Source organism: Pan troglodytes, chromosome 14 (assembly GCF_028858775.2).
Source record: "Pan troglodytes isolate AG18354 chromosome 14, NHGRI_mPanTro3-v2.0_pri, whole genome shotgun sequence".
Classification (NCBI taxonomy): Eukaryota; Metazoa; Chordata; class Mammalia; order Primates; family Hominidae; genus Pan; species Pan troglodytes.
Window position 1 is genome coordinate 38138482 of NC_072412.2, and position 23306 is coordinate 38161787.

At 37.7% G+C, this 23306-nt stretch overlaps 2 protein-coding genes across 6 annotated transcripts in view; one reads left to right on the top strand and one right to left on the bottom strand.

Annotated features, from left to right (window-relative positions):
• The window catches only part of PROSER1 (proline and serine rich 1), a 28213-nt gene extending 19005 nt beyond the window's left edge, over positions 1–9208 (bottom strand). Inside the window, exons 1-4 of one of the 2 annotated variants that reach the window (XM_509637.9) lie at positions 8035–9208; positions 4969–5034; positions 2412–2480; positions 130–224 (exon numbers count right to left, since the gene is read on the bottom strand). In XM_509637.9, the coding sequence (XP_509637.4) occupies positions 130–224; positions 2412–2480; positions 4969–5034; positions 8035–8079 (275 nt within the window). In that variant the 5' untranslated portion in view covers positions 8080–9208. The remainder of the gene's footprint in view (positions 1–129; positions 225–2411; positions 2481–4968; positions 5035–8034) is intronic. The other variant, XM_001147203.8, reaches the window with a different exon arrangement.
• NHLRC3 (NHL repeat containing 3) lies at positions 9137–21156 on the top strand. Of its 4 annotated transcripts, none has more exons than XM_509638.9 (7): positions 9137–9564; positions 9976–10128; positions 10404–10551; positions 12951–13151; positions 14936–15027; positions 17900–18012; positions 18534–21156. In XM_509638.9, the coding sequence occupies exons 1-7, from the start codon at positions 9481–9483 to the stop codon at positions 18784–18786; spliced, it is 1044 nt and encodes a 347-aa protein (XP_509638.2). In that variant the 5' UTR covers positions 9137–9480; the 3' UTR covers positions 18787–21156. The 4 variants fall into 4 exon arrangements, with proteins under 4 accessions (XP_509638.2, XP_001147431.1, XP_009438815.1 ...); XM_009440540.4 differs by having other exon boundaries at positions 9177–9731; XM_001147431.8 differs by lacking the exon at positions 12951–13151.
• Positions 21157–23306: the final 2150 nt, after the last annotated feature.

Consider the following 23306-nt stretch of genomic DNA (forward strand, 5'->3'; position numbering starts at 1 on the left):
CAGAATGTACCACTATGCTTTTGACTGTATTTTGTTAGACACATTAACACACACTAATTAGACACTTAAAAGGCTTCTACATTTTTTCCCAATGAAGTAAAAAAAAAAAAAAAAAAAAGAAATACTTACGAGGCTAACAGTTCAAGAGCAACTAGTTTGTCTTTACTGAAAGTGAAACAGTTGAGTATATTGACCACTTCTGTTGGCTGGACAGCCACCATTTTCTGTTGATATAAAAAATAATTTTATTTTTAACGTGAAATTTTCATGCCAGAAATTACCTTTTTCTGGAAGTACAGTTAAATGCTCTTAATATAAACATTTTAGATAAAATATATCACATTTTAGGTGAAAACCACTTACTCAAAAGAAAGTTCTAACAATAAATGAATTATGCTCTATCAACGTAACCATTTCAGTTGAAGATCTAATGAAGATCTAAGTTCTCCTACATGCTCCTTTTTTATCCATTTCTCGATGTGTTCAGTTACAGAATTAAAAAAATCAGAAGTATTACTTTCCTCAGAAAGGTTATATAAAAAGGTGATACTCATACACATGGGAGATTAAATTGTTCAAAGGTTAGAAAAACATTACTATACTCCTCAGTTAGAGGGCTAAGTATGCCACAGATCAGTGCTTCCATGATGTTAAACATATTACAAAAAAAGGTTACACTAGCCATATAAGGTAGGGAAAAGCTGGGTTAAACGGGTTTCTCTACTGCAGAACTTTAAGTCTTATTTTAATTTAATGTGCATTGTGATGCACCAAGATTGTGTGGAATGTTACATAATTATTTGACTAGAGTACCTTTATTTCTGAAGAACATTCAGAAGATTTGGCCAATTTGGACATTTATGTTAACAGTGAAGGAAAATTAAAAGCAACATCAACATAAGAAGTAAGACTGGTTAGAATCAATATCCAAGAGCTCCTAAAATTTGGAGGAGTGGTTTTCACATACTTTTATGTACTACCAGAAGAACTAATAAAACTATAAGCCCCTCTGCATGTTTTTAAATTGATACCTAACAATTTTATCAGAAGTTTAAATACTCACAAAAGGTCGATTTTCTTAAATACATTTATATATCTGAAAGAACTTTGAAACTACTAATTTAGCTCATTTATGGAAATATTTATTATGTAACTTAACTGGCGAAATCAGTCTTCAGTGAGAAAATCAAATCAGACTGACATTTTTAGAAAAGGTCAGACTTAATTTAATTCAAATAAGTGTATTGAGTTGTCCCTGTGATACCCTTGCCACCTCTGAATTTTAAGTCTAAGGCAGGGAGACAGGCAAGCAGGCCTCAGAGCTTTGTCATGAGTTTGTTGTCCTGATAAAATAAAGCAAAGCCCTCATCAATATTCCCCCTGCCTCAGCCTCCTGGGTAGTTAGGACTAAAGGAGCATACCACCACACCCAACTAATTTAAACTTTTTATATTTTTCTAGAGACAGGGTCTCACTATGTTGCCCAGGCTGGTCTAGAACTGCTGGCCTCAAGCAATCCTCCTACCTCAGCCTCCCAAAGTGCTGGGATTACAGGCTTGGCCACCACCCCAAGCCCCTTATCAATATTTCTTATAGAGCCTCTCTCTTTGCTTTGCTCTCCCTCTCAAGAGCAAAGCACTGTCCTTTTGGAACCTGGAGAAACATTTTCACCCCCAGAGAACAGGTGCGATAACTCCTTCTTTTGCAAAGCAGTAAAAAAGCAAGTATTAAAGAGGAGGTCAGAAAGCAGCACTAACAGACCCAGACACTTTCTTAGGCTCATCAGTTGAGAAAGTCAAGGATCTGTAAATTGATTCCACTGAAGATATCCAGGCCTGATATTGCTTCAAAAATCTTCCTACACAGCCAGATACTCCTGTGTGATCTAGATGCTCCTGTTGACCTACGTTCTAGAGCTGTGCTATCCATATAGTAGCCACTAAGCACATGTACCTACTTGAACTAATTACACTTAAATAAAATTAAATATAGTTCCTCAGATGAGGCACATTCAAGTGGCTACCACGATGGACAGTGCTGATATAAAAATTTCCATCATCGCTGAAAATTTATTTGGACAGCACTAACTCTTCTAAGACGAAATAGAAAGATGGTGACGATGGATATTAAAAAACAGAAGTGTAAAAAACCATTAAGAATTCAAATCCTATATCTTGCTTGCTGGTGAAGTTTTCTTCTAACTTGCCAATCAGGACACTGTGGCATACAATTTAAATGCACAGTTTAGAAAATTTTAATTTTTTAACATAGCTATTTTGAATCAAAGTACAATAACACATAGAGTTCGCTTTTCTAATGCAAATAAATTACAACTGAAATAAATTATACACAACTGGGAGAATTAAAAATACTTAAATTCTACGTTCCAAAGGAAAAAATAAGTTACTTACATGCTGTAATGCTTTCATTGCCTTCAACTGGGGCTCGGCCCAGGAAAAATATCTCAGCAAATCAACCACCTGAAAACAAAGAACTAACAGCTCGAATGACAGCATGTTTGCAAACATTTCTATAAGATTTATTTCAGTACTGAAATTATAATTCAACATGTGCAGCCCAGGCCCAGGTGATACAGGTGGCATTAAAGTCTAAAAACTGTGCTAACAGAATAGCGATGTGCGGTTATATACATTTAAATCACTTAAAGTCAAATAAAATGTAAAAATCAGTTCCTTAGTGACACAAGCTACGTTTCAAGTGCTCCAGAGCTATGTGAGGCTGATAACTACAATAATGCACACTGCAGATAGAGAACATTTCTACCACCACAAAAAGTTCTACTAGACAGCACTGGTCTAGAAAGAAAGAAAAATATACAATACAGAAAAAAACAAAGTATCCTAATAGGAAAAGGATGGTTGAAAAGTACTAGATGGAGATCAAATGTCAGCTCAGGATTATAAAGATGGACTGTGAATGGAAAACCTTTCAACACGAGGGGAGAACAGCACTCACAAAGGCACAGTGGTATATTTTAGTGTAGGTCCACTAACTTTAGTCCTAGTAGGTCCTTTAACTTGAATCTGGAGGGCATAAACTCAAATCATAAATCTAGTCCCTTAAAAATGTTAAGAATCAACATGAATTACTCCAGCAGCCCCTAAACGATACATCATTTGAGAGCTCAGAGTGTACAGCTCAGATTAGCTCCCACCACCACCTAAGAACTTCAAACAAATGAGGGAAGCATTATGAGATAGCCAGTAAGAGGGGAGCACAGGGCATAAAGATCAGGACACTGAAGTCTCAGCATGATCACCACCACCCTGTTTCACTGCCTCCAAAGATGCTCCAAAGGGGGAAAAAAGTGATACAAGAAGACAGTTCCTGAAAATATGCTAAGGTTTCAATTATTCTATACAGCAAGGTCAATGGTGCAAACTGGAGTGGTATGTAAAGAGAGTAAAAATAATTTTTACTCCTTATAAAGAGATATATATATAGCAAATAAGTATTACGTATACTTTCCAGTTAATTTGATAAACGTGTATGTCCTTAACTTTGATGGGAATAATGTTCTTAATATCTAATAAATGCTATATTTTACCAACCATAAAATTTTACAAGCCACCATATCTAAGATACAAAGAAAAATCTTTAATAAGCTCATTTAGAAAGTGGCTTAATAAACTTTGTAATGACTTTAGCAAAGTGGAAGCATCATTAAGGGTGGCACATCACATACACCCAAGAAAAAAAATGCTATTAGCTGTAAGAAATTATATATCTTTTTAAAACATTTAATTTTTTTTTTTTTTTTTTTGAGACAGAGTTTTGCTCTGTTAGCCAGGCTGGAGCACAATGGCGCGATCTTGGCTCACTGCAAGCTCTGCCTCCCGGGTTCAAGCGATTCTCCCGCCTCAGCCTCCTGAGCAGCTGGGATTACAGGCACCCACCACCATGCCCGGCTCATTTTTGTAGAGATGGGGTTTTGCCATGTTGGCCAGTCTGGTCTTGAACTCCTGACCTCAAGTGATCCGCCTGCCTTGGCCTCCCAAAGTGCTGGGACTACAGGTGTGAGCCACCGCACCCAGCCAAAACATTTAAATTTTTAAAAGAGCATAAAGTAACTTTGTAAAGCAATGGGAAAGCTGAAAAACTGACATAAAGACAACAAATGCAAATCATAAAGTAGCTTTTAAGAATTTAGTGGGCAGAACTTCTATAGGCTTAAAAGTCATTCAAGCTTTCAAGTTTTGAAGTTCTTGAGAAACCAATGAAAAGCTGGACCATTTACTAACTCAATTAGAGCATTTACTAACTCAATATATACATTTATTGTCCATCCTTTCCCCAAGCTGTTCTCCAGACATTTCTATTAATATTTATGCCTGACTTCTCTATCAAGAATTTTCCAACTATCCCTCAGAAACATGCCCCCTTGTGTGTGTGACACACATATATTTTAATTAGCAAACTGCCCCTAAGGTGGAATGAAGTTTTCACTAAACTATCATGCTTAAAATGTTAGTATTCTGGCAGTTACAGAAACTACTTATTAAATAACACTGTGTATTTTTCTTACTGTTGAAATTTTTATTTAGTGGTTTCATATAAAAACATATTTCATTATTTGTTCACATTTTCTTTTATATTACATGATGAATTTTGTAACTGTCTTACATGTAACTATAAAAATTTGGGTAAATTTACCATTACGAGTTTCTAAATCTTTGATATTGTGCCCACAACCATAAACACTTTGAATTGCTTTAAGACCCTATATTTAGAATCATTTTAAAACATGAATTGGGGTGAAAGTGGAGAGGTGCTTAGTCCCTGAATTATAAATTCTGTAGAGTTTTCTGCCAAAACTGAGAGCTTCTCGAGTTCTTGAATAAATACAGCAAAAAGGTAAAACCAATTCTGAATTCGGCCAGCAGACAGATATTAACCAGAACATTGGTATAAAAAGAAAGCTTTGTTTAAACAAATAATGAGGAATACCTGTTCACTAGAAAAGTATCCATGCACATATTCAATTGCTTTTAATTTGTATTCTGTCAAAACAGCCTAAAAAAAAAACACACACACACAGAGTAAAAAAGCATTAATATACGTAAGCAGCACAGTAATATACATCTATCAAAACTGCCCAAGCAACTCAACAGTGGCAGGTCTACTTCAGCCCTGTCATTCAGAGGAACTAAGGTCACTGTGGTGAGAGGCCCTTCCTTCCACCTTTCCAGGTTCCATACTGTGAGGGACACACTGAGCAAGCAGGAAGATCTGCTGGGCTTCCCTACCAACTTCTACAAAGAAAGGGAATAAAATTGTAATAGATATGATTCAACATTAGTATACATAACATTTAGAATTCCTAAATATGTAATTAAAGAGTTTCAAAACATTCCAAATCCAAATTGTCATTTTTAAGATTAAACATATCAGATGTTACTCATTCATCAATTATTGAATATCTACTATGTGCTAAGTGACAGAGAAGCAAGAATAAGACAAGGTCTAGTTGAGGCTCTCAGTATTTCTACAGGGACATAAGAATGCAAGAAGCCCTGAATTCAATGTCTGTGCCTGCCACTAACTGGCAGTGTAGACTTTGAGAGGCATTTTAATTCCCTTTGAGCGTCCTTATTCATAGAGGGAACACCATTCACCAACCTCAAAGAATTACTATGAAAACTATAATAATGGACATTAGATGTGACATATAACAGGTATTCAGTAAGTGATGGTTCCTTTCCTTTTCGGAATCTATCAGTGGGTGAGAGAGAAGTTGGTGGCTTTGATGCAGCACTATCTAGAGTCCACCAAATCACACATGCTCCCCTTGCAGCTATTTGCTCAGCTTAGAGATGGAAACAGTTATCTTAAGTCAGTAGCCACTAATCATTAAAAATGAACTAATCCCTTTGCTTGTACTACAAAATAATTTTAATATTCATATTTTTCACATATATCATTCTGCTAGGGGAAAGTATTATGACCAGTCAACTGAAATATCCTGGGTGCTCAGTAGTTCAATATTCACTGAAGAGGGAGAAAATGGCATTCTAAATAATGTATTCCTAGGAGTTTTATTATCAATGTAATAATCGGACACAGTCAAATACAAACTTCTGAACAAAGTCTTGGATTGTACTGATGCCAAGTCACATCTCAATTCTTCCATCAATGCCTGAGAGGCCCAGCTGTAACCCCAGGCAGGACAGCATGGTGCTCTGCAAGCATAGTTTGAATACTGCCCCCAGCCCCCAACTTACCACCTGGGGAGTCTTGAGCTGACTAGTTAACCTCACAGAGAATAGGCCGCCAGCTATAAGTAAGTAGTACAGTGCCTACACCTCATGCGTTGTAAGGAGAATCAAAACAAATAATGACTGGAGAAAGTGCTTAAAAACAGGCTCACAAAGTAAGTGCTCACTAATTAATAGCTATCATTCCCTCCTTTTTGAATAATCAGTTAACCATTGCTTTTTCCCCCTTTCTACTCCCTTTCCCAGTTCTTCTGCTAGTGGCTTCTTATATGCCTCTGTTTTAAATGACAGTAGTGACAATCAGTATTATCTATCATATAAACTCACTGTGATACTCAAGAGGTGACCTGGTTCAAACTGACTTACATTTACAAAGAACAATTTTTAAGAAAATCAGTAGTAATGCTCATATTTAGATATGCCAATATTTTATTCCATTTTAATAGACCATGACAATGTTGATGTATCTAATCACTCGGCAAAGCCAGCAAAACATATATTTTAACTGCTGACCAGAAATACAGACTTAAGTTGCCATCTCATGTGAACAAGACTTTCATATCTGGAAAATTTCCTATTCCCCTCTTTAGAATTTACTGTGACGTTTTTATGACACCAGGAAGAGAATATGCACACTGAGACCCTGTATCTTCCAAAAGTAAAAATCTGCTGGTCTACTTTGACTTACCAATTATTTTCTCATGAAAAGTAATTAAAAATCAGCCCAAGAACAAATTGTGACAAATTTCTAGGCATATAATTAGCAAACCAATATTTTATTTCAAAAATTAATTGGACACTTAGGTTTGCAAAAGCAGAACTTGTTCAAAAAAGAATGTTCAGTATCATCAAATATGAAAACTTAAACACGTCAATTTGAAAAAAGAAAAAAGCTGTATAAAAACAAAGCAAAACAGCAAGACCAGAGACAATTTTAATAATAGCTTTGGAAACTGAAATAAGCACCAGAGCACATGGCAACAATTTCTTCCGTTTCAGTCAAGGGTCGTAAAGGCATGCAACTGACGAAAGAATAATTGCCCGGAAGGCCGAAGGAAAGCACCGTGTGTTGATGTAACAATGGTACATCAAGTCCTTACATTTTAAAATAAGTAACTTCTCGGTATTTTTGTGCTTGAGATATTGTTAGGCTCAAGACTACCTTCCAGAATTGTTGCTGTCTGGTTCACTCTGGGAAATGGGATCCACACAACAGCCTCAAAAAGCAGCAAAAACTTGGAAAGCAGGAGAAAAAAGTTTTGAAGCTCAAGTTATTGACGGCCAATTCCTAAGAACGTGACTTTAAACTTAATGCCACACTTACCATCAGGACACGAATTTTGCATGGCCAACGCAACAAATATACTCTACCTTATGCTTAGATTTGAAAACCCCATCATAATAACTACCATAAAAGAAACTTTCTGCGTATTACCTCTCGTTTTCAGTCACTCTTGTGTTACTGAAAGATGAAGCAACAAACTCAAAAATATTAAACCACTTACCCAAAAGTACAGAGCTATTACGGATTTGTAAAGCCGGCTTCGGAACCGAGGGCTTTACAAATGTAATTCCCACGACACCGTGCTGAGTCTCAAATGTGGCGTTAACGTAACTTAATTTCTATTTGTACTGGAAACGTATCAAGATATAAACTCCTCCATTACACGTGAGAATTCAAACCAATTTGGCAATCCTAGGACCCTTATTCTGCACAATCTCCATACAGTACCTCAAAGAGAGTCTAAATCACGAGAATTCATCTCATAAAATAATTCATGGAATCGAGTGTAATTACCTTTCTAATTTCATCCAGCACCATTTCAAAGGACTTTTTATCCATCTTGACTACTATCCCGACGTGGTTTTAACAGTTATACTTGCAATTAAAAGACGTTCATCCCTGGTCTGCTCCGCCGATAGTAAAAAATATTTATAGCTGAGGAGGAAAAAGACTCCACGAGCAAGAGAGGATGCGAAGAGGTAGAGAGTATTGCAAACTTCGCAAAAAAATTTCTAAAAACTGAGACTCAGAAAAACTTTTTTTATTAAAAAGAAAAAACACTCCAGTCAGGCTTCCCCAGCTTATTCACACAATGGTTCAGGGCACCTCGGGCAAGAGCCAGGTCCTCTGAGTTTTGCAGAAAAACCCGGGCTCGGCGGCAGGTTTGAGTGCGGTTTCCCTGCAGCTGAGGGCCAGGTGCCGCCAGAGGTAGCTCTTGAAGCCGCTTTCCCAGGTGGAGCGGCCGGCAGAGTAGAAACACCTGCGCTCAGAGTCCACGGGCGGCGGGGAGGGAGGCGCCGGTCTCTCGACCCGCACCTGCGCCTCGACCGCCGGCCGCGACCCTCACCGCCGCGAACCCGGACGCATGGTCCGGCTCGCGCTCATCCCCAGCCACTCCGCCCGACTCCTGGATACCTCGGCCCCGGCGGCAGGCGGCCCGGCAGGCTCTTTGTTACCAGCTGCTGCAGCTTCCGGGAGCGGGCCGGCGGCTGGGGAGCACCGGGAGCCGGGCGAAGAGGGGCACGGCCTCGCATAGGGGGACTCCGGAAAAACGCAGCCCCAACAGCGCCAGGCGCCCTGCCTGGTTACCCCTACAGCCCCCACCAGCTCATGGGGACCTACAATAAAGCCAGTCGCGCGCAAGTAAACTCAACACTGCGCCGCCAGCTTGGGCCCCTCTTTCCTGAAAGCCAGAGGTGGGGTCCTGGTGTGGGAATATAGGCATCCATAGCGGATGCCTGGATGGTAGGAATAGGATGTGGCAAAAATCCTTCCCGAAGCCTAGCGGTCATTATTTTGAATGACATCCCCACCATACCTCGTGTCTGAGTGTGCAATGTTTTGATTTTGCCGTCTGGATTAAAAAGAATAAATGGCGAGCCATTAAGGCATATCTACGGGCGCCCATACTTTGGTGGCCACTGGAAGTCAGCGGCGCGGACTGCCCTGAGGGCGGGAAAGGGTGGTCACTGGGTCAGCCCGAAGCACCTGACATGAGGGCGGGGACCCCGAAATGCACACGAAGTCCGGAACTGGTCTTGTGTGATTTTCATTCGCCCTGGTCTCTGTTCTTTGAGCTTTCGTACTCAAAGCTCGTGCATCCAGGGAGGGGAAACCGGAGATAGCGTCTTCGGGCCCCGGGCAGACCCTCTGTGCCGCTGCAAACCGTTGCAGCCTGAGGCTGTCAGGTCCTCCCCCAGACACCTGCGGACCCTCCCTCGCCTGGCTTCCCGTCTGGTCATGGCGAGATTCTGGGTCTGCGTAGCCGGTGCTGGCTTCTTTCTTGCATTTTTGGTTTTGCATTCGCGTTTTTGTGGCTCTCCAGTGAGTTGGGTAGTGAGGAAAGGACTGTCGGGTGTGCGGATGGCCCTGTTGGGAGGCGTCGCCACGGTCGTGGCATGGAGGTGGCAGGCCCTGGTTCCCTCAGTAGCTTGTCTCAAAGCCTGCACCTGGGTCCAGACTGCCTTGACCCTTTGAGTTTAAAAATTTGTGTATGTTACATCGCCATTTTCCTCTTTCCCAACTCTTACTACATCCTCAAATAATTTGCAGACTTGTATTGTGGTCGTGTTGGTCTTTAGGCATCTAAGCTCATTTCTTTGGAATTATTTCAGTCCAGCAAACTTCTAGTTGTCAAGGCATGCTTAAAAATAAGCCCTGTTACCCGCCCCCTCGCCCTTTTTCTGTTCTTACCTAGAGGGTAAACTAAATCTGAATTGTCTGATTTTGTTTAAGGTTTTGAGGAACTTTACTTTTGCAGTTTCCTGGAGAACTGAGAAAATTCTTTACCGGCTGGATGTGGGTTGGCCTAAGCACCCAGAATATTTTACCGGAACAACATTTTGTGTTGCAGTTGACTCCCTCAATGGATTGGTTTACATAGGTCAAGTAAGTAAATAGAGATTTAAAAAAATTATGAACACAAACGAAGTAACAGCCTTCCTGTCTTGCTGTAGTAACTGACCATATGCGTTTATATCATGCTAATTGTGCAATTTATTTTTGAGTTGGTCTCAAGTATTTTGGTTTCGAATGTGAAAGATATGTTAGATTTTGAAAGTGGTTTTTGTAGTAAAATTCTCAGTTATTTTTTTTCTTCGCCAAGATACAGATTACCTTTCCTTTAAACTGATCCTAAGAAGTTATTTTTTGTATACCTTCAGAGAGGGGATAACATCCCAAAGATATTAGTGTTCACAGAGGATGGATATTTCCTACGAGCCTGGAATTATACAGTTGACACACCTCATGGTATATTTGCAGCCAGTACTCTATATGAACAATCCGTCTGGATCACGGATGTAGGAAGTGGTATGTATAGTAATATCTATTAAATTATCTTACTGGAAATCACATCTTTGCACATGTCCTTGTTTGTATTGTTTAAAATCAGAGTTGCTGAATCTAATTGTAATTTCTTTAACGATTCATGAAATCACATGTTTTTAACAAACTTTATATTGTACTTCTGTGGAATTAAGAAATTTGACAAGGGCTGGACGCGGTGGCTCACGCCTGTAATCCCAGCACTTTGGGAGGCCTAGGCGGGCGGATCACGAGGTCAGGAGATCGAGACGATCCTGGCCAACACGGTGAAACCCCCCGTCTCCACTAAAAATACAAAAAAAAAAAAAAAAACATCAGCCAGGCGTGGTGGCGGGCGCCTTTAGTCGCAGCTGCTGGGGAGGCTGAGGCAGGAGAATGGCGTGAACCCGGGAGGCGGAGCTTGCAGTGAGCCGAGATCGCGCCACTGCACTCCAGCCTGGGTGACACAGCGACACTCCGTCTCAAAAAAAAAAAAAAAAAAAAAGAAAGAAATTTGACAAGGAGCCTGTTAATATGATCTTTCCTTGAACTTGTCTAGGGTCTTTTCCTCTTTAAAGCATCAGTTGCTCTTCTCAGATTAAATAACTCTAAACTGAAGCCAAATAAAGTGGCAGTCTCTGAAAGCAATGACTGGAATCCTTGACTCTTATTTTCCTTTTCCAGTTTTCTTTCATAAAAGATTGTGAAATCGTAACTGCTTTGTTGCTCAAAGTGCCAAGATTGCAGAAACTGTTGTTAATGTTTTTGAAATTCTACTGACTGAAGCATGTCTGAAATCTTCCTGCCATCAAATATTTTTAGTAGAAAAAGCTGAAAAATGAAGTGAGCACAACTGAATGTGCAGCTATGGAGAAAGTTTTCAGAGAAACAATTCACCTGTGGCTGTAGCTTAAGACAAGGCAATACCTGAGATATCCTGGCATTACCCTAGGAATTCAGGAAGAAATGGGATTATAAAGACATTATTTCTAGTATTCCTTGGCCCAGTTATGTTCTTGAATTGAGGGACATCCTGGTTCTACAGTCCTGGCTGATTCAGATACCATTTTTTAGAGATAATGAGTTCTCAGTTTCTGTAAGTAGTGCCATTATCACAGCTGTTCTCAGAACCCATAAGATTTCTGGGCCTCAGCTGATGGCCCATTTATTTCATGCTGTGTTTTACATAGTATGAATCTGGTTCAACCAAAAAAAGTCTATAGATTATCACTGAGTGAATTGTTAATACTATAATGAGAGTCTATTTTCACTTTTTTCCTGAAGATCCACTGTTAAAGACCATTTCTTCGAGTTCATTTTATTCATGTGATTTTTAAAAATAAGACTTCCTTGATTCCCAGAAATAAAAAGAGCACAGACGATCTCTTCATTTTTTCCATTACAGCTAATTTTCTACCCAGAGATCTGAAGACAGTTTTATATTCCTATTTCCCAAAGGAATAAATTTCCTCTAATGAAAAATATGGCTACAAATTAGCCTTTTTTTTTTGAGAAAATTTTTTATTAGTCTTTTTTGCTAGTTTTTAGAAACTTGGAGGCTTATGTGTTTTTTATTGCTATGAACTTTAGCTCAACTGTCTAAAAGTGTAATAGTAAATAAATTATTTAACATAGAATTGTAATGCAAGCTGATTCACTTTCTTTCTGGTATGCTCAATATATCCAGTTTGTCTTTTGAATACCTATCAATTAATTTGGCATATGTACCTTCAAATTGATTTCTGTTCACTGCTTTATGATATTCCCTTATTAGTAGTCTGCTTTATGCTCTTGCTTGTAAGATAATTTTAACTTAAAGAAATTTTAACGTGAGAAAATAAGATACTCATGATTTACAAAGATTATTTTCTTCTTAGCAAAGAAAAGTTGAGGGGTTGAATTTTGAATGTCTCCACAAGGTGAAAATGCAGTTAAAAAAAAAATCTGTACCATAGAGAGCGTTTTTGTTGACTTACTGAAATTTAAGGTCTGTATGTGAGTGATTGAAATAACAGTTTCAAATATAAGTTGTTCCCTTTACATTTTCTTCTTGATTTCCTTTCATAAGCAATGCTTATTCAAGGTCATAAGATTAAAAAAGAAAATGGTGCACCAATACTTTGTTAGCATTCTGAGTTTCCTGTATAATGAGTCAATTATGGGGATGTTATTTATTTGAATTTAGAATCCGCTTATTTTGGACTAATGGAGATTTTAATTCGTGATCAAATTTGGCTGTAATTTACGAAGAAGCTATAGTGCTTGTCAATTATATGTAATTTCCTAAGCCTATCACCTATTTGTTATTATTTACTTCTATCAAATTTTTGCTCTTAGCTTACTTGAAAAATCTGAATGTTTGTATAGTGGTTTTATTTGTGAGATGTACATATCTATCTTTATAGGATTCTTTGGTCATACTGTTAAAAAATACAGTTCTTTTGGTGATCTTGTTCAAGTCTTGGGTACTCCAGGCAAAAAAGGCACTAGTTTGAATCCTTTGCAGTTTGATAACCCAGCAGAATTATATGTAGAGGACACAGGAGATATTTACATTGTGGATGGAGATGGAGGATTGAATAACAGATTGATCAAACTGTCCCAAGGTACATTACTTGTTTATGGTATTATAAAAATATTATAAATTGATTTTAATTTGTTCGATACTTGGTATAATGTTTTAAGTGTTGTGTATGAAGCGGTGTGTAAAGAGCTAAGTGTATTACTACGAGAAAACTGAAAAACAGATGGGTATGATTGCCCACAATAAATGATCCTGATAACAGGCCCACTTATTCTTCACCAAAGGCCAGGAGATTCCTCCAAAAGTAACTGGCAACAGTATGAGAATTTCTAGTGGGCTCAGGAGATAAGTGTGTATCCTATTTAATTAAGCATGTAGAAATTAGAAACCTAGAATCCCAGACTCAAGTATCCTACAGGCTGATTAATCAGCAAGCATTTTATTGAGTGCCCTTTCTGTGTCCTCTCTAGTATCAGGAGGTGCAGATCTATTATGTATTGAAACAATGAAATGTAGTCTATGCTATTGATTCTTAAAGCAAAATGGACTTAGGAGGAGAAACTAAATTGCCTGGAGAAATAGAACAAGATATCATGAAGGAAGTAGTTATTGAACTAAACTAGTTTTGGTGGGAGGAGAAGGGAGGATAGATGGAACATTCATGGAGGGTTTATCATGCATGGTCTACAGGCATTTATTAGCAGGAAAGAAGGTGAAGATGCACTTTTTCAGGAGCAGAAAATACAATTTGGGATGTTTCTGAAGTCTTATTTGAGGATTATTAAAGCCATGTTTTTGCCTATAACATTTTTGAGGTTTTCCTAGTAGAAAAGTGATGTTACAACAGCAGGTTTTATAAGACATTCTTTTAGGATCTACTTCAAGTGAGCTCTGTCATTTGGAGGCTGTGTAGTCAATTTATCAATTAGTAACTGAATTTGGTTGATAACAGTTGAAAGGGAAATGTAGAGTAAGGATAAAGCAAGAATCCAAAAAATTCAATGAAAGAAACAACGAAATCTAGGAGACAGATTGAATATAAGTGTATTAGTTTCCTGTGGTTGCCGTAACAAATTGCCACAAACTGCATGGCTTTAAACAACATAAATTTATTCTCACAGTTTTGGAATCCAGAAGTCAGAAATCTGGTAGACTGTGCTCACTCTAAAGGGCCTGCCTTGCCGCTTCTAGTTTCTGGTGGCTCAAGCATTCCTTGGCTTGTGGCAGCAAAACTCTGATGTCTGTCTCCATATTCACATGGCGGCCCCTTCTTCTCTGTGTGTTTTTGTGCCTCCAGTCTTTCCCTTCTTTCTCTTAATAAGGATTTAGGGCCCACCCTAAATCCAGGATGATCTCATGAGATCCCTAATTTAATTTTATCTGCAAAAACTATTTCCAAATAGCATCACATTCCCAGGTATCAGGAGTTAGGACTTGGACATCTTTTTAAAGGACCACGGTTGAACCCACCGTAGTGCGTAATAAAGCAGATAGACGGTAAAATCATAATGTGAATTTTTAAGGTCTGTGGAATACTAATATCAAGTAACAGATAAGTTGGGAAGGGGAACCAGTTTTAGGGAGAGGATGGCATAAACCCTAAACAATGATTTTGAAGCAGTCATGAAAAATTCAAGTGGAGATAATAATTAAAGAAGTAGATTAATTCCCTAAAGCAGAGAAGGAACTTTAAAAAAAAAACTGTAAGAAATGGGCAAATGGGCATATAGACAGGAAAGCCGAGAAAGCATAGTCAAGTGAACCAGCGGTGTAATTAAATAGTTCTTTGTAACCTGTTTCATAAAATATGCAAATGCATGAGACATTCTATATGTTGCTCTGACTATATATTTTTACCGTTTATAGATTTCATGATCCTTTGGCTGCATGGAGAAAATGGGACAGGGCCTGCTAAGTTCAACATACCTCACAGTGTTACACTTGATTCAGCTGGTCGGGTAAAAATACAGTGTCATTGTGTCTGGGACTTTGTGTCTGAATATGTTTGTGGGTGTATGTGTGTGTGTGTGTGTGTGTGTGTGTCTGGGCATGTATATATAGATTGTGGTATACATGTGTGTCTGGGCATGTGGATACATGTGTGTTAGTGAGTATGTCTGGAAATTACTCTGGGGCTGGGTGTGCACACATACTTTCTTACAAGTGTTTGAGTCCTATAGTGAGGGGGTTCCCCAAACATTTAGAAAGGAGCAAAATGGATTTCCTGTACCATTTAAAAGGATAGAAGGAACAAATAATGGATCTGAACATAAAGTTACCTGAAAGAAAAAGTTGCCCTCTTACTGGGAAAACTCCACTAAAAGTGTTTGAATATCTTTTCACTTCTCAAGAAAAAAATGTGCTGATCTAAAGTGGAGTGGGAGAGGTTAACCTTGGAAGTCTGAAAAAGAGTCACCTAGGCAAACTCTTGTTCTCACTAACTCCACACTGTTTAGGGAACAGAAAGCTTTAGCCAACAAATTTCAATCCGTTTCTCTCTTTTCTACCCTACTCACTACTATCTCTTTTGCATTTACTCAATTTCTAAGCATAGATCTCACTTCTTTGAGGTTACCTTTTCACAACGAAACTGCCACCAAAAAATTTGTATATTAGTTTCTCCTCCTCTTTTCCTATAGCAGCCTGTACTTCGTATCATAGTAACTATCATGCTATATTATAATCATTTGTCTGTCTCCCCTAATAGATGTCAGGCTGTTGAAAGTGCTTACTGAATCTCTTTTGCTTTATTTCTTTGTGCCTAGTACATAGTAGTCATATTTATTTATTAAATGACTAAATGTCTTGACACACAATGGGTACATTAGGCTACTTGCCTTCATACCATTAGGCATTTAATCCATTTCTACTTCTGATTCAGTGCTCAGCAAACAAACTTCTAATTATGACTTGGCTTCCTAATCATAATTGATTGACAAAAATGAGAATGTTTTGATCATTAAATCTTATGATCTGCCATAAGACGTTAATCAACCATGTGAACTTTGTATATAAATTGGGAACTGGAAACTTTGAATTAAACTTTTGCACATTATCCTCCTGAGCTTGGGTGACTCATTGTGTGCTAAGAAAAAAAATCAAATTTCAGAACATGCGAGACCTCGACCCAGGTAAATTCATCATGGTGAGGAACGCCCTTCTAAAAGGCCTTGGAAATCATCTGATGGGGGTACTCTGGCATTCCTGAGTGATAAAGAGTGTCAATTATACAAAATTGTGTTTTATAACAATAGCAATTCTGTTCTGAGCATTTTACATAATTAACTCATTTAATCATCACCACAACCCTATATGAAAGGTTAGTCAGTTCCAGACTTGTTGTTATGTGTTAAACAGGAGTTCCCATAATCAAAATTCATTGAGTGTTGAGCAGGACAGATGATGCTAACAATCTAAAGTATCATTCCATCCTAGGGTGTAAACTATACTTCTTCCTTGGTCATTTGTCTGGGATACTAGTCTCAAACTCTTTAAGAAAACCTATCCTTACTAAAGGACCATAGATCAGGAAAAGACCTTGAGAAATTGCTTTATTTTGGCATCAACAACCTTTCTTAAATGGTGTAGTGAGTTTTGATTTGTTTCTGATTGGAGATTAATTCAATGGCTACCAAAATTCACACATATTGATGAAGCTGTAGTCAGGGTTACCTGTGAAGAAATTATCTCTCAATCCACAAACCCAAGAAATCCAAAGGACCAAAAGCAGGGAGGTAGAAGTAAAGAGGACTGACCCACCCCCAGTCCATTCTTTCATACCTCTCTACAACCCTGGCCACAAGTCATCAAAAACCATTTCCTGCCGGGTGCGGTGGCTCACGCTTGTAATCCCAGCACTTTGGGAGGCCAAGGTGGGCAGATCACGAGGTCAGGAGATCGAGACCATGGTGAAACCGCATCTCTACTAAAAATACAAAAAAATTAGCCGGGCGTGGTGGTGGGCGCCTGTAGTCTCAGCTACTCGGAGAGGCTGAGGCAGGAGAATGGCGTGTACCCGGGAGGCGGAGCTTGCAGTGAGCCGAGACTGTGCCACTGCACTCCAGCCTGGGTGACAGAGCGAGACTCCATCTCAAAAAATAAAAATAAAAAAATAAAAAAAACCATTTCCCTTTGTGCTTTAAGCTGCATGCATGTGGCCATGAAATGTCATTTAGAATGCATCTCACTTCTTGTCTTAGAACAAGTTCCTTAATAACCCATTACAGCCTATAAGAAACCTAAATTAAACCTATTACTGTTCTTTATTTGTTGCTAAAATACCTCAGGCTTCTTCTTTAGTTGGTTCAGCACTCTGTACATACCTTGGTAATAGCAGGTATGGGTTTAATGATACTGCAATATGAATGAATACCTCACATCCTGCTATATTGAGCTCTTGAGAAGTAAGGCTGCTTTTCTTTGTCATGTTGCCTGGCCCAGGAGCTGACAAGCCAGTAGTACTCATTGAAAAATGAATGCTTGTTAGAGGAATGAATGAATGTTGTCAGTTTTCATTATCTACTGATCCCCTGCATTATGGTAGAGTACTCCAGCTTTTTAGTTATTCACACATTTAGAACAGTAGACAGAGTATTATAAGCTTTGGGTTAAGACAGCTTTGGGTTGTGCCTCTCCCATTTGTAAGCTCACTTCAGAGACGGCAACCTTTCTGAACTTTAGTTTTTCCTCATCTGAAAATGGGACTTAACTACCTTCTTTGGAATCCTCTTAAGTGAGATAATGTATGGTGAAACTAATGAAAATAAACATTCTTTTCCCTTTTTTCTTCTCATGGATATTTTTCAATTGACATTTTTGTGTGTTTCTCAGGTGTGGGTTGCTGACCGAGGAAATAAAAGAATCCAAGTATTTGATAAAGACACTGGGGAGTGGTTAGGAGCATGGAATAATTGTTTCACAGAAGAGGGACCTTCTTCAGTCAGGTAATTGTTTCATTTTATTGCAAAATGCTTGTTTTAGTTAGTGTATGTGCCTCACTTCCTCTGAATAGCTAGCTGAAAGTTTAAAATATTTATTGTTAATTTTGAATTAGGGGAAAATAGAAATATACAGAGAAATTTGATATCCAAGATTTTCAGATGCCAGGTAAAGTGAAAACAAGAAATAACATATGCTAGACCTCTCCTCTAGCCTTTATTTGGTAAATGTTTAAACAGGACAAAAATCAAACCCAGCCTAACATCAATTCTTCATTAATTTCATTTTGTGGACTATGATATTGATACTTTTAACAAATTTAAGCTAATCTTTGGCTTTGCTTACCATCATGGACATCTTATTCCTTCATAAACAGAATTAGATCAAATTAAAATTCTTCTTAAAAGAATCATTCAGCAAGTAGGTGCCTACTGTTGTTTGGCACAGTAGGGGATTAAAATGTTGAAAAAAAATACCCTTATGTTTTTTCACAGACATTTATTATGTTAAATGTCTTCCTCCTTAGGTTTACTCCTGATGGGAAGTACTTGATTGTGGCCCAGCTGAATCTTAGCAGGCTCTCAGTTGTAGCAGCACCCCCAGTGGGAAGCATTGGGGAGTGTTCTGTGATCAGCACAATCCAACTAGCAGATCAAGTTTTGCCACATCTCCTAGAAGTCGACAGAAAGACTGGAGCAGTCTATGTAGCAGAAATTGGAGCAAAACAAGTACAAAAATATGTCCCTTTGAATAGCTATGTTCCTTCATTTGGTTCATAATGTTTCTTTCCCGGGAATATTTCAAGTGGCAGTTCAGATTCTCAATTCACTAAGTGCTTAAAAATGATGTTCAAGCACAAGAATTTATTTTTCTAGTATAAAAGATCTAGTATCAGAAAGATTTGTTTTTGTATCATTAAGAATCTTATATTTTGTTGCCCTCTTGGGACTTAGTTTTATTCATAAGTGCATAAGGATATTTTAATGAAAGGAAAGTAACTAAAAAATGGGGTTGGGAAGAGGGACTAAGGTCGAAACCTCATTATTTGCCCTGGTAGACTGATTCTCCCTGGGTAAAAAAAATGGGAATAAAAATGAGCTTGCATGATAATTTATTAAATTTCACGTGAAGAACTCCAGACCTCCGGATTGTGCAACTAACATAAAATGAGCTGCTCGAGAGATTGTAAATAAGATGAACTATTGATTAATTTGAGTACCCACAGAGTGCTGTGTCTTGACGACTTAAAAATGAAAAAGCAGGATTGCCTTTTGAGTAGCTTGCAGTCTAGTGGGGAGACAAGCAGGCAAACAGTCACAACACAGCAAAAGCGACCTTGGAGCGTAGTGGGACTTTTGGAGTAGGAGTGCTGCATTTGACTGAGGGAATCATGGATACTTCGCAAGAGAAGTGAATTTGAGCTCAGACTTGAAAACTGAGGAGGAGCTTACCAAGGGACAAGGAGGAGAAAACAATAATTTCCAAGTAAAGAAGGTATAAAAAGTTAGAAATGTACTGTAAACTTTGATAGGCTTTTAGGCCTTTTTTAAAGCCCAACTTGGCTTCTGTCCATTACCTATAAGATATTTAATGTCAGTCAGCCTTTAAATGTAGGAATAAAATGGCTGGCATCTAAGCACTTTAGTAAAAGAGGTTTTTACAAATAACTAAGGATTGTAGAGCTTCCTTCTCTTTTTTTTTCTTTTTCTTTCTTTTGTTTTACATGAACTCAACTTATTCCTAACATTTGTCTACCTCAAAGAAATTTCAAGATTATTTAGATAACATGGATATGTGCCAAATCCTTTGAGCTGTTAAGATGATAATTTCCTGCTTTCCTCCTACATCTTCTCCTCCCACTCCCTCCTTTGGTCTGAATATTGGCTTCCCAATTAAGACCTTTTTTTTTTTTTTTTCCAGTTTGTTTTAGCTTATTATAGGTTTTGGAGGAACTTTGCCATTTTGTAATCTTTCAAATCATTCTTCCCCCTTCCTCACATCAGCTTCCTGCTTTTCCCAGTGTTTTACTGTAAATTGTGTAGCATATGACAAATCTTGAGCTGACTTTCCTCTTCACCTGTTATGGCTGGAGTATTTTCCAGACCTGAAGGGACTCACACTTGTTTTGATACTTGGATCACATCTCCGTGAGGTTAGTAAGGTAAATCTACCAACAGGAAGCCCTGTACTCTGTATTCCAAGGCCATTGATAAATGTGTTGGTGCCACTGATCGGACTGTATGACCTTAAACAAGTCACCTTAGTTTTCAGTGAAATGGGAACATCATTGTCTCCTCTTTCATGAATGCTGTGAGAATCAGATGTGCAACAGGTACAGACTTGCCCTTTGAAATCTATACCTCTGGATACATTAGAGGCATTTTATTAACAAAGGCCCTTCTAAATGTGCTATTTATTTGACAATAACTATCAGATTTGCCTTAATTTTGTGTTTATAGCATTTATCAAAACGTATCCTCATAGACTTTATGCAGATTAATATGGTCAATTGATTTGGATAAAAGAAAGTAATTTCAGGGTTTGTTTTTAAGCCAGGACAAGAAGTGCAAATGCCTCTTTGAAGCAATTTAGGCTAAACTGATTTTGAAATTTCAAAATGTTTTATTTTACTTTGTTTTATTAAGCCAGGACAAGAAGTGCAAATGCCTCTTTGAAGCAATTTAGGCTAAACTGATTTTGAAATTTCAAAATGTTTTATTTTACTTTGTTTTATTAAGCCAGGACAAGAAGTGCAAATGCCTCTTTGAAGCAATTTAGGCTAAACTGATTTTGAAATTTCAAAATGTTTTATTTTACTTTGTTTTATTAAGCCAGGACAAGAAGTGCAAATGCCTCTTTGAAGCAGTTCAGGCTAGGTAAACCGATTTTGCCATTTCAAAACGTTTTATTTTACTTTGTTTTATATCAGAGTCTTATAAAACCTGCTGCAAATATTTCTGAATGTCTTTGTAAAAGTGTTTGTTAGTGTACCTGTGATTATAGTACTTCACTTTTTTCCTTTGGATTAATTGGTTAAATGAATGAGAAATGTGTTATGTTTTTTACTAAAAAGTATAAATTAAAATTTTGGAAAGAAAAGGCAATATTATCTGGCTCCCCAATTAAAGTTTGATTTTATTGTCACAAAAGCAGTCTATAACTTTTTATTCCTTTAAAGAATTTCAGCAATTATGAAATCACAAGTTGATGCTGAAAGAATATCCCACTTTTCACACATATAGGGTGTAAGCTGATGTGCATAAATATGACTAGAAGTTGCTTAGAACATTTAAAGAATGTAGCTTGTTTTGAGGTGGTGGGAGGGTACAACTGACAGTAATAACTAGCTAATTGTCTACATTTCTGCATTAAAAGTGGAACATCTTTATACTTCTACTTTTTAGGTCTATTCTTGGAGTGGGGAGGGGAGAAAGTGTTCTAAATTAGAAAACCAAAGGCTATAGATTTAGCTCTATCTTTCCCTACCTGTACCATCAGATTGGGTCTTTCAAGTGGAATATTTATCGATCAGAGAAAACTTGGATGAAATCTGATGGTGAACAAAGATTTACCAAGAATTTTTTTTTTTTTTTTTTTTTTTGAGACAGAGTCTCGCTTGGTCGCCCAGGCTGGAGCGCAGGAGTCTCGCTCGGTCGACCAGGCTGGAGTGCAGTGGCGCCATCTCGGCTCACTGCAAGCCCCGCCTCCCGGGTTCATGCCATTCTCCTGCCTCAGCCTCCCGAGTAGCTGGGACTACAGGCGCCCGTCACCACACCCGGCTAATTTTTTTTTTTTTTTTTTGTATTTTTAGCGGAAATGGGGTTTCACCGTGTTAGCCAGGATGGTCTTGATCTCCTGACCTCGTGATACGCCCGCCTCCGCCTCCCAAAGTGCTAGGACTATGTTCTTAGGTCACTTAACGGATTAAAAGACTGCTTCAAGCAATGTAGTGTTAAGGCTAAGGCAGTAAAGTCCTATTTTGTTTTGCCTTTGCTGGTTTTAAGCACTTTTGCATTTGAAAACAGGACAGATTGGATAGTCAGCATTAAAATGGAAACTCTCAAATTTTTGCTTTTTAGGCTTACCAAAATAAATGAGAGTTTTTAAAAGTCCTAAATTTATTACTTTAATTTGTTGTATTCTCTGCTGTATATTTTCAGCAACAATAAAAAATCAAAATAATCAGCTTTATTGATTCAGTAAAAAGTTTTGAGACAACAAACATATAAAAGCACTCAGTCAAGTGTCCTCTGCTCTAATAGTTCCCTACCTGGTTGGGAAAACAAGCTACTTAAACCTTGTCTTTTAGTAGTTTTAGGAGATACCATTTTTGGCACTTGTGTTATGTTACATTCTTGATACACAAGAGGTCAGTAGCGTTCTGCTTATAAGCATTTCTTGAAATCAAACATGGGCTAAACTTCATACTTTGGTTGTTTTTTTTTTTAATTGAAGCTACAGTGTTCACCATACTTTCATTGTTTTTCTTTTTTCTGCCACTTGCTTACATCTTAAGGAAATTGCTTTATGGGTGAAACATTTTCCAAGCATTGTTGGAAATTTTTTACTGGTTAATTGGACTTGTCCACAATTTTAAAAAAAGTTTAAACCTTTTCAGTAATTCAGACTAACAGCCAGAAGTGAATTAACTTATTTTAAATGAAGGTGAAACTATAATCTGAATGTGTGAGTTTAGTACAATAGAGAATGAATTTGTATTAGTGGGGAATCATTCTTTTTTCTCCCTAGTAGTTGTTTTTTGTTGTCGTTGTTGCTGTTGTATAAAAAAAAAAAACAATTTCACCTTGTGGTTGCTACTTTACAAATAAGAAAAATAAGTTTTTTATAAAGACTCTTAGGTCATTTCTTCATCAGCTACTCTGGAATCCATGAGTTTATAAATTAATCCTCTAAACGCTAAATGACATGTAGATGCTCCTTTGGTGTATAAGAATTGAATAGAATTTGAGCAATGAAAAATAACACTACTTAAAACTTATTTTTTCCATTGTAAACAATGAAGTAATACGACTTAATTCTGCTTCTATGTAATTCATAAATAAAAAACTCACTGTAACATTAAAACAAGCATGTCCTACATGAGTTATATTTAAATAAATTAATTTTAATTTAAATTAATTTAATAGATTAATTTGCGTGAGTCACAACAAATTGATATTATAAACTTGCTTCTCAATTTTCAGCCGCTTTATCAAAGGAAGAAAATTTTAGTTGCATGGTGCAGATTCTCAGATTTGTTCCTAATGAGAATTAGTTACTGTAATATGTGTTAGAAATT

What these genes read in the sequence shown, in the direction of transcription:
- NHLRC3 (XM_009440540.4), top strand. Translation starts at nt 9,639, where the DNA reads ATGGAGGTGGCAGGCCCTGGTTCCCTCAGTAGCTTGTCTCAAAGCCTG. An exon ending in GATTGGTTTACATAGGTCAA is followed by an intron (nt 10,129 to 10,403) that starts GTAAGTAAATAG and finishes GTATACCTTCAG; the next exon opens with AGAGGGGATAACATCCCAAA. An exon ending in ATTGATCAAACTGTCCCAAG is followed by an intron (nt 13,152 to 14,935) that starts GTACATTACTTG and finishes TACCGTTTATAG; the next exon opens with ATTTCATGATCCTTTGGCTG.